A 17,027-nucleotide genomic window follows, 5' to 3' on the forward strand; every position below is an offset into this window, starting at 1 on the left:
GACACTCATCCATGGTCTCTCTGGAATCGGTAAAGGCTGCAACAATCCTCCCTACCTTTGAGTGTCTGATTTTTCCTGCTGAAAAATGATGCACGTATGTACATACTCCTCTACATCCTCCCTCATATTTTCCCAAAAGAATCCTCTCTCCAATAATGCCAAAGAACGACGCTACCCTAGGTGGCCAGCCCATGGAGAATCATGGAATTCCTTCAAAAGGTGCCTCCTAAGCCTAGATGACTTTGGAACATAGAGTCGGTTCCCAAAGAATAAGAGTCCATCTCGGAGAAAAAACTTTCGTGTCTTCCCCTCCTTTATCTGCTTCACTATATTCTGTGCCTGAGTATTAGTCTCAATGCTCTCCTTGAGCTTATTCTGCATCTCTTTTGTCATCTGTACTTGACTCCTACTTCATGCTGCCTAGTCTTCCTCCCCCTCCAATGCTGCTAGCTGCCCCTTCCCGCTAAGTGCATCTACAACTGCATTGAGTCTACTCAGTTTGTACTCAATAGCAATGTCGAACTCTGCCAAGAAGTTTTGCCAATGAGCTTTCTTCGTTGACAGCTTTGGTTGTGATGCAAAATAACTTGCTGCAACATTGTTAGTCTTGACAACAAAAGGCTTCCCAATCAGGTAATGTCTCCATACCTACAAAAAGTGGATGATCACAGTCATCTCCTTCTCATGAACCATCTATCACGCCCTCAATTATTTTTTCGTGAATTTCCCAACGTCCGGCATCGGCCAAACACTTAACTTTTTCCATTGTTAATTTGTTTCTCGAACTACGCCTAACATTCATCTTATTTACCATGTTAAAACATTAATGTGCAAAATACATTAATAAAACATTCAACCAACAAGAGACACAGTCCAATAGTATGCAAGTAAGAATTATAATAAAATTTTGTTTCTTTACAAATGACCAGGAGAAGAACTCGACCGACGTTTTTACACTTTACAAAAATCACTGCCGTGCAGCTTGGCCGGTCCACCAACCTGGCTGTTGCACCTTTCAGCCTCACCCGAGACACAACCCGCATTTCCACTGAACGCCCGTCGCATCTACCGTATGGTTCAGCGTGGGCGCACTTGCCCGTAGCTCGTGCAGCCCCACCGCTCTTTGTTTATTTTCCGCCCAACTTCGCTACCACTAGAGCTCGTCGTGCCGACCGACGGGCGCTCATTCACCGAGTTGCCCTGCCTATGAGTTTCCACACCCAAACTCCTGTCGTTCAACTCATTGTGGTAGGCTCGTTCACCCGACAGTGTGACCTACAGCTTGTTCGCCAAGTCTGCCCGCGCCCTGTAGTTGAACTGCCACCCGACTCTGCTATCGCGCTATTTTTGCGTTCACTCCAACCGCCCGTCGTGCGACCTCATCCTAGCTCATTGCTAAGTCAGCTTGACCCTAACCACAGAGCTCCTCACTTGTCTTGTGGGATGATCCGTTGTTGTTATGTTTTGCCACCAATGCCTCACCCGTTTATACGATGGCTCGCCAAAGTGGGGGCTTCGGCCTATGGCCAAGCTGACCTGACTTTTGGTGTTTCACCACGTTTCCAACTCGTCGACTTGGTGTGGGGCGCCCACCCATATAATTTTGCGGCGCTCCAACACTTAGTCATTTTACCAACGACTCTTCGCGTGTCACCTTGCCCGCTCGCCTAGCCAGCTCGTCGCCCCGTTCGGGCACGTGCCCAACTCACCGTTCCATCCGCACGACTCATCGCCCGCCCGTTATGCACCCGTCGCCAACTCTCGCCAAAACTCGGTTCAACGCGCCTGGTGGGTGTAGTGCCCGTCTCGCCCGACTGCACCAATGACTCGTGGGCGTTACAACTGGGGTTCGGCGCGAAGAATTGGTTAGAGGGCTAAGCCCTATCCAATCCCTATCGTCAGATCGTAGAGAGAAGATCAATAATGAAAAGCCAAGACAAATGGCAAGATCAAACAGAGGTATCGTCCCCCACAACATTTGCCCGCTGTGTGGAGCTATGAACAAGGGCCCATTCAATATAGTACACCATAAATTTATGTGCATAATTAACCAAGAGGATCCCCAACGGAATTTCCTTACCTGCCATTTAATTAACATTTATTCGCATTCAAGATATGTACACAAAATTTATGTTACCCGTATATTTCCGTGAATATATACCTATTTAAATATATATATACCCTATAATGATTATAGGTCAATAATAATAATATGTCAACCTTTTTTATTTATATATTTTTATAAAGTTTATATAAGGTTTATAGTTTAGATGTTACATCAAGTTTTAATGTTTTAGTGCTCAGAGTATGTGAACTTCAACTAATGCTCCAGCGCTGAAATTATACCCGATGCTTCATTATATAGTGGGAGTTCAATATTTCAGATCCACTTCTCAAGTTAGAGATCGCGATATTAGATCGAAATCCATTAATATGAACATAAAAAAGACAATAAATTTATTTGTTAACCCATCGTTATTTGTAGCAATGGAAAATAGTCATGAAACGAAAAACTTCGAAGTTTCAAGAATCCATTAAATATCAACATAAAAAGATAATAAATTTATTTATTAACCTATCGTTATCTGTAACAATGGAAAATAGTCATGAAACGAAAAACTTTGAAGTTTGATCAACAATTTGTCTCGCTTTCATTTATAAGAATTCCTAACTCCACTTATTAATACAAAAATTTTTGAATCGCAAATAGTTCTACCCATTAATTATTGAATCTAGAGATTCATTTTACAATGTAGTATATGGGATATGGGAGGTGTAAGTTTGTCTATTGTTAAAATAAAATTAAAAATTAGTTTTAAATGGAAAAATAATATCAACTATAACAAAAAAATTGAATAAAAGTAAAAATATATACGAGTATAAAAAATATTTCAAAAGAGATTTAAATAAATATTAACAAATTAATGTGGATATTAACTTCATATAAATCTATATATAATTTTTTTTGTTAAAATAAAATATTTTAGTGTTGTATATAAAAAATATTCAATGTCAGTTATCAATAAAATATTTTAATAAAAATTAATATTGACATATATTTAAAAATATATTAATAATAAAAAATCATTTTAAATTGCCTGATAAAATGTTTAGATATATATTGATGTAAAAGATTTTAATGTAAATTATGTATAATATTATATATCTTTTATTTTTTTTTATGCATATATCATAAAAAAGTAAGTTTTTAGTCGTATATAAATTCTATTTAGTATTCAAAAATACAATTTAAACAATGGAAAATAACACATTGTATTTATTTTGCACACTAGAGAATTTTTCAAGTGAATAAATTTGATCCTTCTCTTTTTTTTTTCAGAGAAAAAAAACATCATAGCTTTATATTAAGAGTATATAAAGATCTTGAATACATAATTCAGAATGAATGATTTGGCTTGGATGCCCAGACCTCTTCATAATGATGCAAAACAAATTCCCATACCGGCAGATAATGCCTACCATCATTTACAGAAAAACATTATGTCGGACCAGTTCAGAAGAGCACATGAGAAAGAACAGAGACAATATATATACATCTCCCGGATCAGTTGATAATGGAGATGTGACAAAACTTTACAGGGCTGTACCAAAAAGGAAATTCCATTCAAAAAACAAATAAGAAGAGAGCAGCTACGCCCTGCCTATATGAAGAGGAACCAAAAACAAAAGAGAAAGTGACAATCTGAAGGCAGAGACCTCATGCAGAATCACAACCCGCGGCATCAAATGGGATCACATGTTGTTGCAGAAAGATATTAATGATAGGAATCATGGCAAGCCAGAATATGCTGAAGAATAGCCTGGAGAGGCTCCTTAGAGTCTTGGAATATGTGCGCATTCCTCCAGTTCCACAGATACCAACAAGTGATAATGAACAACGATCTCCAAGAGGGGGATTGTCTACTCCACCAGAGAAAACCTTCTTGAACAGAAGAAAAAAAGATGTGAGGGAAAACAAAATATGTAGACAAATCATACCAGATTGTGAGGGACGTAGGGCACTGAAAGAACATATGCAAATTTGATTATGAGGCATTGAGGCACATGGAGCATCTACTTGGACCCTGCCAACATCTCCTTTGTAGAGTCTCCCATGTTAGATTTTTGTTCCGAAATAACAACCAGGAGAAAATGATCATCTTCATCGGGCATGCAGCTTTCCAAAAACATGGAGGAAAAAGAGGAGGAGGATTTTCGGCAACAACAGAAATCATGTCAGCGTAAATGTTCTTGACGCTCACAGATCTATGGATAGACCATACCGGACTATCATTAGTGCCCGTACGGGAGATCCCCAAGCAGTCAAGTCTCGCTTTTACCCTTAGCCATAGAGGAAGCGTCTGACGAGGCAAATGAAGCTCCTCCCCATCCTTCCAAATCGGAGAGGCTCCAGACCATCCCTTAATCAACTTGTCCCACGTAAAGACCCCCAACCTATGTAAATCATATAACAGTGGATGAGGAAATGTGAACCCCCGACAAGATAAAATAGAGTCAAAAGCAATAAAAATGTTAGATCCAGAATATAAAGTCCAGCAAAATTTTTTCATGAAAAATGGGTTGACTTTTCGCAGGCTTTTCCATATCATTGAGCCGCTTCTGGTGCCAAGGATCCGCTTCCTATACCAAAAGTCTACGGACTTTCCCTTCAGGTATTTAGTCTTTACAAGTCTACTCCACGGCCCATCCCCATATATTCCTCTGTAGAGAGACTTACAGAGAAGAGCATTACCAAAGGAACGGATGTTTTTCAAGCCCCATCCACCCATACATTTTGGAACAGAGATGGAGGCCATCTTTACGAGATGAATTTTACACTGATATGCATGACCTCCCCAAAGAAAGTTAGCAATCAACCTGTTCATCTGCTTTATAATACTGCTGGGAAGATAGAAAATGTGAGCCCAGTAGACTGATAGTTGACAGAGGACAGACTGAGCTAATATAAGTCTGCCGGCAAGTGAGAGGAATTTATATTCCCATCGTGCAATCTTCTTGTAAAACCTATCCAGTAGCCATTGCCAATCCCTAATAGTATATCCTTTTGCCTTTAAAGAGAAGCCCAGGTATTTGAATCCGTGATGTAATGAATATGGAGCTATACCCATCAGGTCTGAAATCCACTGAACAATATCCAACTTTACATCATTATGGAACAAGAAGGATTTTTCCTTGTTTATAAACAGGCCTGTAGCCTTCTGGAATCTTGAGAGAATGTCATTTATGCAAGCCCAGGAGGCCCTACAGAGCATAGCAAAGATGAGAACATCATCAACAAAAAGATTATGTAAGATGGAAATATTCTTACAGATCTTAACCGGAAGACATCTCTTCTCCGCAACGGCTTTGTTAATCTGAAGACTAAGAGAGTTCATCACCAGTATGAATAGCAAAGGAGAAAGGGGACATCCCTCTCGAAGTCCTCTCTCAGCTTGAAAAAAGAAAAATTTGATCCTTCTCTGCTCATGTTAGATCCTTACTTAAATGGATCTATGCTGCTGAAATAATAGTATGCAAATTAACATTGTTAAATACTTCAACATTTTAGTGATAGAAAACATAGTTATCTTTAGTGAGACTTTTTGGAAGCTTTTCCTGTGGGTTTTTTAAGTCTAATTTATTTAAAATCAAGTAGGAATTTATTGAAACCACAAGTTTGATGGGTAACCTTTTCACAATCCAAGTGCCCTAGGAGTTTTTCAAAATCCATGTATATAGTTAAAAAAACCAGTTTAAATAACACATCAATATTTGACTTCAAAAATTTCCAGTAGATTCAAGATTCCAGCACCAGAAAATCCAAAAAATCCTATTAAAGACAACTCCATAAAAACAAATTAAAAAATAAAATCTATTTTTTTCAATGATGATATTTGTTTTTTCCAATGATGATATTTGTAGATGTAACTATTTATATTGAATTTGATTATTTGCTTTCATAGCTGTATCAACTTTGAGTTTATGTTAATTGTAAGTTTGATATAAATTAACTGTACACGGAATCAATCTTTAATATTGTAAATTTAAATAGTCAAGCTTGCACAAAATCTGCAATGGGGAGCAAAGTCAACTATTAACAGAATGTGCAACTGGCACAAAGATTACTGTTCGATCAATAACAAAGAAACTGGCTGCCATCGATGAGATGCAGAGTGCAGTTGCCTCCAACCGGTATTGCTTCTTCGAGAAAACAGCAATTGCAGTAGGGTTCGACATATACTTCCTCTCCTGTAGACGAGCAACTTGTATATGACACTTCCAAGCAATAGGGAGGACACACTATACATTCAAACATTATAGAAGTCAGTTAATCAAACATTTTATTGCAGGGAGTATGGAGATATATCAATTAAAAAATTAAAATAGAACTATATTAAGGATGTGATTATCTTGTTTGGATGGTGCATTTAAGAAATCTGTTTTGTTTTTTCAGAAATTTAATTGTAAGAGTATTTGAATATTTGAATATATATGGGGTGAAAATGGATTTAGTTTCATAAAAAAAATAGCAAAGGCATTTAAAATTCTAAAGCTTATGGACTATGCAAACAATGCGCAGCGGAAATTAAAAGGCATACATAGCACATACAAAATCATAAAAATAACACAAAGATTTAACGTGGCTCACCCAACCAATCTGGACTACATCCACCAAACAGAGAAATTGGCAATCTTATTATTCACACATACTCTCAGGTCACCCTATTTTCTACACACATATCCTCTACGGGCTTACATTTCTTATAGCTGGAGTATAAAACTGAATCATAATTCTCTCACAACAAATATAGGATGCATTAACTCCTCCTCAAGAATAATGGAGATAATATAGCAACTAATCCTATTGTTGTCCCCTACATAATATTTTTGCTAAATTTAATAAACAGAAAATCTCAACACTATAATCCACCTATTCAAAAAATTTCCACCATCCAACAAAAATATTGCCTCTTGAACTAAAAGAATACAGAAACAAACCTGTCTCCCAACTTCCTTCTGCCCTGAATGCCAACAATGTTCGAAGCATAACAGATCCTTGTTCAGTGAATGCCAGTACCGTTAGAAACATAACACCTGTTCATATAACATGTTAGCGAAAAAAACCCAAAATGTGAAGACAAACTTTTCATTAAAATTGTTAGTATAGACCCCAAAATTTGAATCCACACTGTTAAAATTTAGAACCCTATACGCACCTGCTGAAAGAAACAAAACTAGAATCTGAATAAAAATAAGATTTCCTCTCGACGCCATGATTTGAAGAACCTTACTCCAGTTTATGAGTACTCACTTCTCTAATGTCAAACTTATGTTTCAGAGCTCATTAGATAATATAGAGTTAGAGCTGAGATTTACTGTATTTATAAATTATTGATAGACATGAGGGTTTGCAACAATTTAACTTTACATTTGCGGATCGTCATTGCTGAGATCATTAATATTCCATCTCTGGGTATATAACGAACGCAACAGACGAGAAAGTATGCATGGACGGATGGATAGTTTCGCATAAACCCTGCTCCAGCTCATTTATTTAACTGATCCCAAAAATTGGAAAACGCTACCTATAAACGTGCTGCTACAGTCTTTTATGAAATCAGTGGTGCCTCCCTATGCATTAAAAAAATGGCATCCTCAAAAGGCAGGACCAAGTCTCTAATCCTCACAGGCCTAACCATTAAACTAAAATTCCGTTGACATTGTGTATAAAATTTAACAGTGAAATACCTCATAATAATACAAATCAAAATGATAATAATAATAACATAAAATTATTCTATATAAACATATAAATCAAAATGAGGATAATGATATAAAGCTATTTACCTGCATGGATCCCAGTGTATCACCATCAACCAAATGCACATTAATAATATAAAATTCCCTTACACAGCTCATGCCCACTTCCCCCAACTCATACTCCCTTCTAACATTGAGACGATAATGGTGGCGGAGAGCAGTCAACTCACATGAAAATAGGTTAATCTATGAGCTGATCAAGTAAGTTTAAAAGAATCATGTCATCAGCTGAGTGTTTTGATAAATAACTATTTAATATTAGCTGATCAAGTAAGTTTAAAAGAATCATGTCATCAGATGAGTGTTTTGATAAATAACTATTTAATATTGAGTGTGGAACACGGTGTTGATCCATTCAAACCATTAAGAAAAATACATGCATTGACCATTAATATTGTAACATATCTTTCATATATAGGTTGTATTTTATATGAGATTGATTATAAATTATCAATATAAATTTTAAAATAATTATTATGTAAAATTGTAATTGATTTTTTAAGTGCTATTAAAATTTAATTGACTTCTTAATTTAGTTTATAAATATTAAAATATTTAAAAATTTAAAATTAGTTAAAGTTAATTTGATTTAATATTGTTATATTTAAATTATATATATTTTAAGTGAGCTATATTGTATTTTATTCATTTTAATAATCAACAGATAAGTGATCCAATAATGTAAATATCTCTTCAATATTCATGATGCATATGATTAGTGTTTTCCTTGGTTTCCTTTTTTAAGACTTTTAACTAAGTGTATTGATTTTTAAACATGTGTTTCACATGTATGAACATACCTTGATTTTTAAACATGATATTAAAATTCTTACAATGATCTATTTATTGTTTATAGTTGAAAAAGATCTTGATTTTATGCAAGTACACATACAACAAAGACGCACAGTTGTATGATCTTGATTTTATGCAAGTAACTTGCTGCCCATGCAAGGGAAACCAGCAAAGGCGCACAGTTTTTTTATCAGTTTTCATGGTGAAACAAAAACCAACCAAGGAACCTAAAACCAACAGTTTTTTCCAGAACCCCATAAAAAAAGCTAGAAAGCAAAGTTCTAAAAACCTGAGAAAAATAGACACGTGGCAGGCTGTGTGGCAAACACATGGTGAGCTGTGTGGCGGACACGCGACAAGCAAAGTGGCTAACTAGGAGCGAGGCGTAGACAATGGGTGTTCCTCCACGATGAAGCACCTACAATCCTCCATGTCGCCACCTGCCTATTGCGAGGCCTCCGTGTTGCCTGCCTACTGCATCGGATGTTCTCCCTCGATGAAACAGCGATAAGGGTCCATGGCTTCGTCTGCGTGCTAGTCCTTGTCCGCCTCCTTCCCCGCTTGACCCGTCTACTTCTCAGTTTGCCTGTTACCTGCTCCGTGGGTGCTCGTCTAAGCCATGTCTAGTTTTGCTTTGGTGTGGCCACCACCTTCAGTGGCCTGCTCCCCAATTGCTTTGGTGCGACCGCCACCTGCAGTGGCCTGTCCCTCAATTGGTTGCTCCATCTCATGAAAGAAAATGGAGAGAGTGGCAAAGATGATGGGCTTGTTCAGGGATGAACAAAATGTGAATTGGGCATTCTGGAGATGTTGTTGTGGATTGAATGGAGTGCCTTTGGGAGGCGAGGCAGAAATGGAAGGAAAGTCACTGGGAGGCGAGGCAGGGGGCATCGAATGGAGGCTGTAAGATTGAGAGTGGCCTCTTCCACTACGGGTATTTGGGTAGCAGCCAGTAGTCTGCTCGGCTAGAGAAGAAGTGGAATCAGAAACTGGAGAGTGATGGGGACGATTAAGACTTCCTCTGCTTCCTCCCCTACGACTACGCATACGATGACGCATTCTTGGCATATTGGCTTCAGAAGTTTGAGAATTCCTTTCTGGATTGGGCTCAGAGTGATGCAGAGGCTCAGTTGAATTTGTGGATTGCTCAGCGGATGGACTAGCAGCAGAGGCCGAGTGGAAGACCAAATGGCAATCCAGACTCTCAATGAAGTGAATTTCCGGGTCGAAATCAATGCAGCAGAGAAGGTGGGAGCGTCTCTCGGTAGTTGTGCGGGAGCTGGGTGCTGCAGTGGCTTGAGGGCAGAGGCGTTGTAGTGGCAGAGAATGATGGATAGGTGCAGTGGTAAGATTATCCCTGGAATTCATGTCTGCGCAGAGCCGAGGTGGGTGGTTGCTTATAGGTGGGAGATGGTGCCTCTTTAAATGGCATTTATGGCTGCTGTTGATGCCAATTTTAGACCACTGTGCCATACTACGGAAGGCCATGTGGTCTAGCCACATGCCATTCCATTCGACCGCCACCTCATTGTCCTTGTTGTTCACCGGCATCCGGGATAAAATAAAACATTTTAATGTTGTATATAAAAAATATTAATGTAAGTTATCAATAAAATATTTTAATAAAAATTAATATTGACATATATTTAAAAATATATTAATAATTAAAAATCATTTTAAATTGCTTGATAAAATGTTTAGATATACATGTGATGTAAAAGTTACATTTTAATGTAAATTATGTATAATATTATATATCATTTAAATATTTTTATGTATATATCATAAAAAAGTAAGTTTTTAGTCATATATAAATTCTATTTAGTATTCAAAAATACAATTTAAACAATGAAAAATAATAGATTGTATTTTGCACTGAGAATTTTACAAGTGAGTAAATTTGATCCTTCTCAGCTCATGTTAAATCCTTACTTAAGATGGATCTATGCTGGTGAAATAACAGTATGTAAATTAACATTGTTAAATACTTCAGCGTAAATTTAAATCTTCAATATTGTAAATTTAAATCAACCTTCAATATTGTAAATTTAAATCAACCTTATACCTTCAATATTGTAAATTTAAATCAACCTTGCACAAAATCTGCAATTGGGAGCAAAGTCAACCATGTACAGAATGTGCAACTGGCACAAAGATTACTGTTCGATCAATAACAAAGAAACTGGCTGCCATCGATGAGATGCAGAGTGCAGTTGCCTCCAACCGGTATTGCTTCTTCGACAAAACAGCAATTGCAGTACGGTTCGATATGTAGTTCCTCTCCTGTAGACGAGCAACTTGTGTATGACACTTCCAAGCAATAGGGAGGACACACTATACATTCAAACATTATAGAAGTCAGATAATCAAACATTTTATTGCAGGGAGTAGGGAAATATATCAATTGGAAAAATAAAATAGAATTATAGTAAAGAGGTGATTATCTTGTTTGGATGGTGAATTTAAGAAATATGTTTTGTTTTTCCAAGAAATTTAATTGTAAGAGTGTTTGAATATTTGAATATATATATTTTTTGAAAGATGAAAATGGATTCAGCGTTTAAGTATTTGAATATATATATTTTTAAAGTGAAAATGGATTTAGCGTCATTAAAAACAGTAAAAATATCCAAAATTCTAAAGTTTAACCACTATAATCTAAATATTTAAAAATTTCCACCATCCAGCCAAAATATTGCCTCTTCAACTAAAAGAATAGAGAAACAAACCTGTCTTCCAACTTCCTTCTGCCATGAATGCCAACAATGTTCGAAGCATAACAGATCCTTGTTCAGTGAATGCCAGTACTGTTAGAAACATAACACCTGTCCATATAACATGTTAGATAAAAAACCCAAAATGTGAAGACAAACTTTTCATTAAAATTGTTAGAATAGACCTCAAAATTTGAATCCACACTGTTAAAATTTAGAACCCTATACGCACCTGCTGAAAGAGACAAACTTAGAATCTGAATAAAAATAAGATTCCCTCTCGACGCCATTGTCTGAAGAACCTTACTCCAATGGATGAGTACTCACTTCTCTAATGTCAAGCTTATGTTTCAGAGGTCAATATACAATATAGAGTTAGAGCTGAGATTTACTGTATTTATAAATTATTGATAGACATGAAGGCGTGCAACAATTTCTTTGAACTTTACATCTGCGGACGTCATTGCTGAGATCATTAATATTCCATCAGTGGTGCCTCCCTATGCATTAAAAAAAATGGCATCCTCAAAAGGCAGGACAAGTGTCTAGTCCTCACAGGCCTGAGCATTAAAGTAAAATTCCGTTGACATTGTGTACAATATCTAACGGTGAAATACCTCATAATAATACCAATCAAAATGATAACAATAATAATAACATAAAATTATTCTATATAAATATATAAATCAAAATGAGGATAATGATATAAAACTATTTACCTGCATGGCTCCCACTGCATCACCATCAACCAAATGCAACATTAATAATATAAAATTCCCTTACACGGCTCATGCCCACTTCCCCCAACTCATACTCCCTTCTAACATTGAGACCATAATGGTGGCCGAGAGCAGTCAACTCACATGAAGATAGGTTCAAAAGAATTATGTCATCAGATGAGTGTTTTGATAAATAACTATTTAATATTGAGTGTGGAACACGGTGTTGATCCATTCAAACCATTAAGAAAAAGACATGCATTGACCATTAATATGGTAACATATCTTCCATCGTTGTATTTTAGATAAGACTGATTATGAATTTTTTCCACTGGAAAAATCCGTAATATTTCATTAATATGAAAAATTACATATGTAGATGCTTATAGCATATGTTATGTTCACTGATACATCTGTACGATTATGAATTATTAATATAATCTTTTAAATACTTATTATATAAAATTGTAATTGATTTTTTAAAGTGTCATTAAAATTTAATTCCCCTTTAATTTAGTTTATAAATATTAAAATACTTAAAAATTTAAAATTAGTTGAAGTTAATTTCATTTAATGTTATTATATTTAAATTATATATATTTTAAGTGGGCTAAATTGTATTTTATTTATTTGAATAATCACAATAATATCTTACACATAAGTGATCCAATAATGTAAATATCTCTTTAATATTCATGATGCATATGATTAGTGTTTTTCTTGGTTTCCTTTTTTTAAGACTTTTAACTAAGTGTATTGATTTTTAAACATGTTTTAAAGTGTTTCACATGTGTGAACATATCTTGATTTCTGAACATGCTATTAAAATTCTTACAATGATCTATTTCTATTGTTTATAGTTGAAAAAGATCTTGATTTTATGCTAGTACATATAAAACAAAGACCTTATCGTGAATAATTGCATTTACCTATGAAGAATTGTTTTCAGTAACACCTACAAAATTCTTTCGATGTTCCCACCATATGGTTACATTTTTTAAATCTTTTTGTTTGGTAAACTCAACTTTTCTCTTTATGCCAAATTATTACGTCATTGTCCATGGATTTCAAAAATCCTACTCACCTTAATCACCATAGATTTTTTTGGCTAGTAGGTAGTTTCCAAAGAAGATCATACATTGCCAAAAAAATTTAACCATTCAAAAATGGAAAGGGACTAAGAAACAAAACACCATCAAAATCAGAGTACATCCGAAAGGCATTATGAATATGATGAAGTTATCATAGTAGGATTATATGGTTTTGAAACAAGTGACGACAAAGACCTGAAATCGTAGGGAGTGTGCTTCTTCATATGGGTCATACGACCCTCCATATGGTCTAGCTTTTCCTATAGATTCCATTGTCCCCTTTTCAGGCTTGCTAGTTTGTCCTACATGTACCATTGATTTCTTTGAAGATCATTTAGAAAATAAATAATTTCATTCCTTTGTTGAATTGAGGCTTTTGTGATCCATAATAGTTATAAGAAGAATTTCAGCGTAAATTACATGTAGAAAACCTTTTTCGATGCGTTTCAAACCAATTAGTGTGGTTCATCGTAAGGACAAGTTGAATGAACAGATCTTGCTTTGCATATTAAATAGATAGGGCAGAACATTCTAGACCAAGTAACGGCTATAATGACAACGGCTAGATTTGACTGGGAAATGGCTAGTTGACTTTGATAAAGGTTAAATTTTTTATCAAATGAGTTAATATTCTTATTAAAATATGAAAAGGAACATTTATAATTATAAATATATATTAGAATAAGTAAATTTGAATAAGTAAATCATAAAATAAATTAATCTAAAATTGTTGGTTATCAAAGTTATTATAAATATTAGTTAGCTATAAAAGTTAAAAATAGAGTAATTTATAAATAGTTAATTATATTAAAATATAAGTTAAAGGGACATATATTTATAAATATTAAAATAAATAAATTTAAATAAATTTTGAATTAATATATATTAAAATAAATAAATTAAAAATAAATTAATTATAAGTAAATCATAAAATAAATTAATCTAAAATAGTTAGTTATAAAGTTATTATATATAAATATTAGTTATTTATAAAAGTAAAAATAAAGTAAATTATATTTTAATCAAATTATAAGTTAAAGAGACATATATTTATAAATATATATTAAAATAAATAAATTATAAAATAAATCAATTTTAAATTAATAGCTAAGAAGTTTTTAAATATTAGAGAATTCAAGGGCCAGGAAAAATATTATAATTATAAAGGGACACATAATTATAATAAATAGTTAATAATATTATAATTATAGTAATTAAATTTTCTTCTTAATAAATAATTAAAAATATTACAATATATTATAAATTCGAATGTAATTCCATTTTATTTTATTCATTTATTATCCTTTGGTTATTAATATATTTAATTCCTTTTTAATTTATTCAATTTAAAACACTAGGGATAAGTAAAGGGGGGATAATAAACTATTAAAGAATATTGGTTAAATTTTTATTTATTTATATCTTCTAGGAAAAAATAAATAGAATGAGCGACACATTTTAAAAAACAAGAAGGTCAAGAACAGGACCATTAGTAAAACACTGAGTCAAAGGAGAAACTCTAGGAGGAATGAAAAGATATGGATCAAATGAGAAGGATTCGGGAAATATAGGGGAAACCTCGAAAGCTCAAAAAGGTAAAAAGGGGGGGGGGGAGGGAAAGCAAGACTAAGAAGAAAGGGCAGGGATCCAATAGCTACTGATCTTCCAGCCATCAACTCTATTGAGATTGTTAGGCCTTCTTTCAATTTCAATAGCTTCTTTGAATTTATGGTGATGGAACTACGCAACCTTGACAATAACCTTGGCCTCATATATACGAACCTGATGCTTGGTATTTTCCACGTGCTCTGCTAATGCTGAAGAATTGGTTCTCCCATGTCATAGGTTAGTTGCATGTTCGTTGATCCTTTGGTGGATGGAGCACCCTGTTTCCCCGATATAGGGGGTCCCACAAGAACAAGGGATCAAGTAGACACCCTTCATGTCTTTAGGGTCAATGGGATCTTTCACCGATCGAAGGGATTTACGAATGGTGTTGAGGAGCCTAAAGGTTGAGGGAATGTCATACTTTTTAAGGATCTGAACAATCTTATCCGTGGTTCCCTAGACATAGGGAAGATGGACACCTAGCAGGCGTTCTTTAGGTTCTTTTTCAATTAACGAATTTTTAGAGGCTTTAAGGAAAGCCTTCTAACCTAGGTGCCTACTATAGCCATTCTCCACAAAGACATTAAGGAGGTGGGATTTCTCCTTATCGAAGCTCTCATTATCATAAATCCTAAGGGAGGCTAATCGTGCCCTTAGGATTTCTGATAATGAGAGCTTCGATAAGGAGAAATCCCATCTCCTTAATGTATTTGTGGAGAATGGCTATAGTAGGTACCTAGGTCAGAAGGCTTTCCTTAAAACCTCTAAAAATTCGTTAATTAAAAAAGAACCTAAAGAACGCCTGCTAGGTGTCCATATTCCCTATGTCCAGGGAACCACAGACAAGATTGCTCGGATCCTTAAAAAGTATGACATTCTGTCAACCTTTATGCCCCTCAACACCATTCGTAAATCCCTCCGATCGGTGAAAGATCCCATTGACCCTAAAGACATGAAGGGTGCCTATTTCATCCCTTGTTCTTGTGGGACCCGTTATATCGGGGAAACAAGGCACTCCATCCACCAAAGGATCAACGAACATGCAGCTAACCTAAGACATGTTAGAACCAAGTCTTTAGTGTTAGCAGAGCATGCGAAAAAGACCAAGCATCAGGTTTGTATAGATGAGGCCAAGGTTATTGCCAAGGTTGCATAGTTCCATCACCGTAAATTCAGAGAAGCTATTGAAATTGAAAGAAGGCCTAACAATCTCAATAGAGATGATGGCTGGAAGACCAGTAGCTACTGGACCCATACCCTTTCTTCTTAGTCTTGCTTTCCTTTTCCCTCACCCCCCCCCTTTTTAACCTTTTCGAGCTTTCGAGGTTTCCCCTATATTTCCCAAATCCTTCTCATTTGAGCCATATCTTTTAATTCCTCCTAGAGTTTCTCCTTTGACTCAGTGTTTTACTAATGATCCTGTTCTTCACCTTCTTGTTTTTTAAAATGTGTCACTCATTCTATTTATTTTTTCCTAGAAGATATAAATAAATAAAAATTTAACCAATATTCTTTAATAGTTTATTATCCCCCTTTACTTATCCCTAGTGTTTTAAATTGAATAAATTAAAAAATAATTAAATATATTAATAACCAAAGGATAATAAATGAATAAAATAAAATGGAATTACATTCGAATTTATAATATATTATAATATTTTTAATTATTTATTAGGAAGAAAATTTAATTACTATAATTATAATATTATTAACTATTTATTACAATTATGTGTCCCTTTATAATTATAATATTTTTCCTAACCCTTGAATTCTCTAATATTTAAAAAACTTTTTAGCCATTAATTTAAAATTGATTTATTTTATAATTAATTAATTTTAATATATATTTATAAATATATGTCTCTTTAACTTATAATTTGATTAAAATATAATTTACTCTATTTTTACTTTTATAACTAACTAATATTTATATATAATAACTTTATAACTAACAATTTTAGATTAATTTATTTTATGATTTACTTATTCAAATTTACTTATTCTAATATATATTTATAATTATAAAATGATCCTTTTCGTATTTTAATAAGAATATTAACTCATTTAATAAAGTTTTTAACCCTTATCAAAGTCAACTAGCCATTTCCTGGTCAAATCTAGCCGTTGTCATTATAGTCGTTACCTAGTCTAGAATGTTTTGCCCTATCTATTTAATATGCAAAGCAAGATCTGTTCATTCAACTTGTCTTGACGATGAACCACACTGGTTGGTTCGAAACGCATCAACAAAGGTTTTCCACATGTGATTTACGCCGAAATTC

The 17,027-nt window shown here is 34.5% G+C and overlaps 2 protein-coding genes across 4 annotated transcripts; both read right to left on the reverse strand.

Annotated features, from left to right (window-relative positions):
• Positions 1-1,667: 1,667 nt before the first annotated feature.
• LOC149261367 (uncharacterized) lies at positions 1,668-5,396 on the reverse strand. The gene is made up of 3 exons (XM_089368772.1): positions 4,648-5,396; positions 4,284-4,455; positions 1,668-1,814 (listed from the first exon to the last, which is right to left on the reverse strand). The coding sequence occupies exons 1-3, from the start codon at positions 5,394-5,396 to the stop codon at positions 1,668-1,670; spliced, it is 1,068 nt and encodes a 355-aa protein (XP_089224898.1).
• Positions 5,397-5,927: 531 nt separating this feature from the next.
• On the reverse strand, positions 5,928-11,739 carry LOC149261368 (uncharacterized). 3 transcript variants are annotated; one of them, XR_016248434.1, is made up of 5 exons: positions 11,560-11,721; positions 11,343-11,438; positions 10,679-10,947; positions 7,000-7,095; positions 6,009-6,300 (listed from the first exon to the last, which is right to left on the reverse strand). XR_016248434.1 is itself a non-coding variant. In XM_089381679.1 (3 exons), exons 1-3 carry the CDS (start codon positions 7,273-7,275, stop codon positions 6,134-6,136), a joined length of 321 nt encoding a protein of 106 aa, XP_089237805.1. In that variant the 5' UTR covers positions 7,276-8,298; the 3' UTR covers positions 5,928-6,133. The 3 variants fall into 3 exon arrangements, 2 of the variants coding, with proteins under 2 accessions (XP_089237805.1, XP_089237800.1); XM_089381679.1 differs by lacking the exons at positions 10,679-10,947; positions 11,343-11,438; positions 11,560-11,721 and adding an exon at positions 7,218-8,298 and having other exon boundaries at positions 5,928-6,300; XM_089381674.1 differs by lacking the exons at positions 7,000-7,095; positions 10,679-10,947 and having other exon boundaries at positions 5,987-6,300; positions 11,560-11,739.
• Positions 11,740-17,027: the final 5,288 nt, after the last annotated feature.

Source organism: Pinus tabuliformis, chromosome 6 (assembly GCF_031772625.1).
Source record: "Pinus tabuliformis cultivar Carrire ecotype Pingquan chromosome 6, CPIR1, whole genome shotgun sequence".
Taxonomy (NCBI): domain Eukaryota; kingdom Viridiplantae; phylum Streptophyta; class Pinopsida; order Pinales; family Pinaceae; genus Pinus; species Pinus tabuliformis.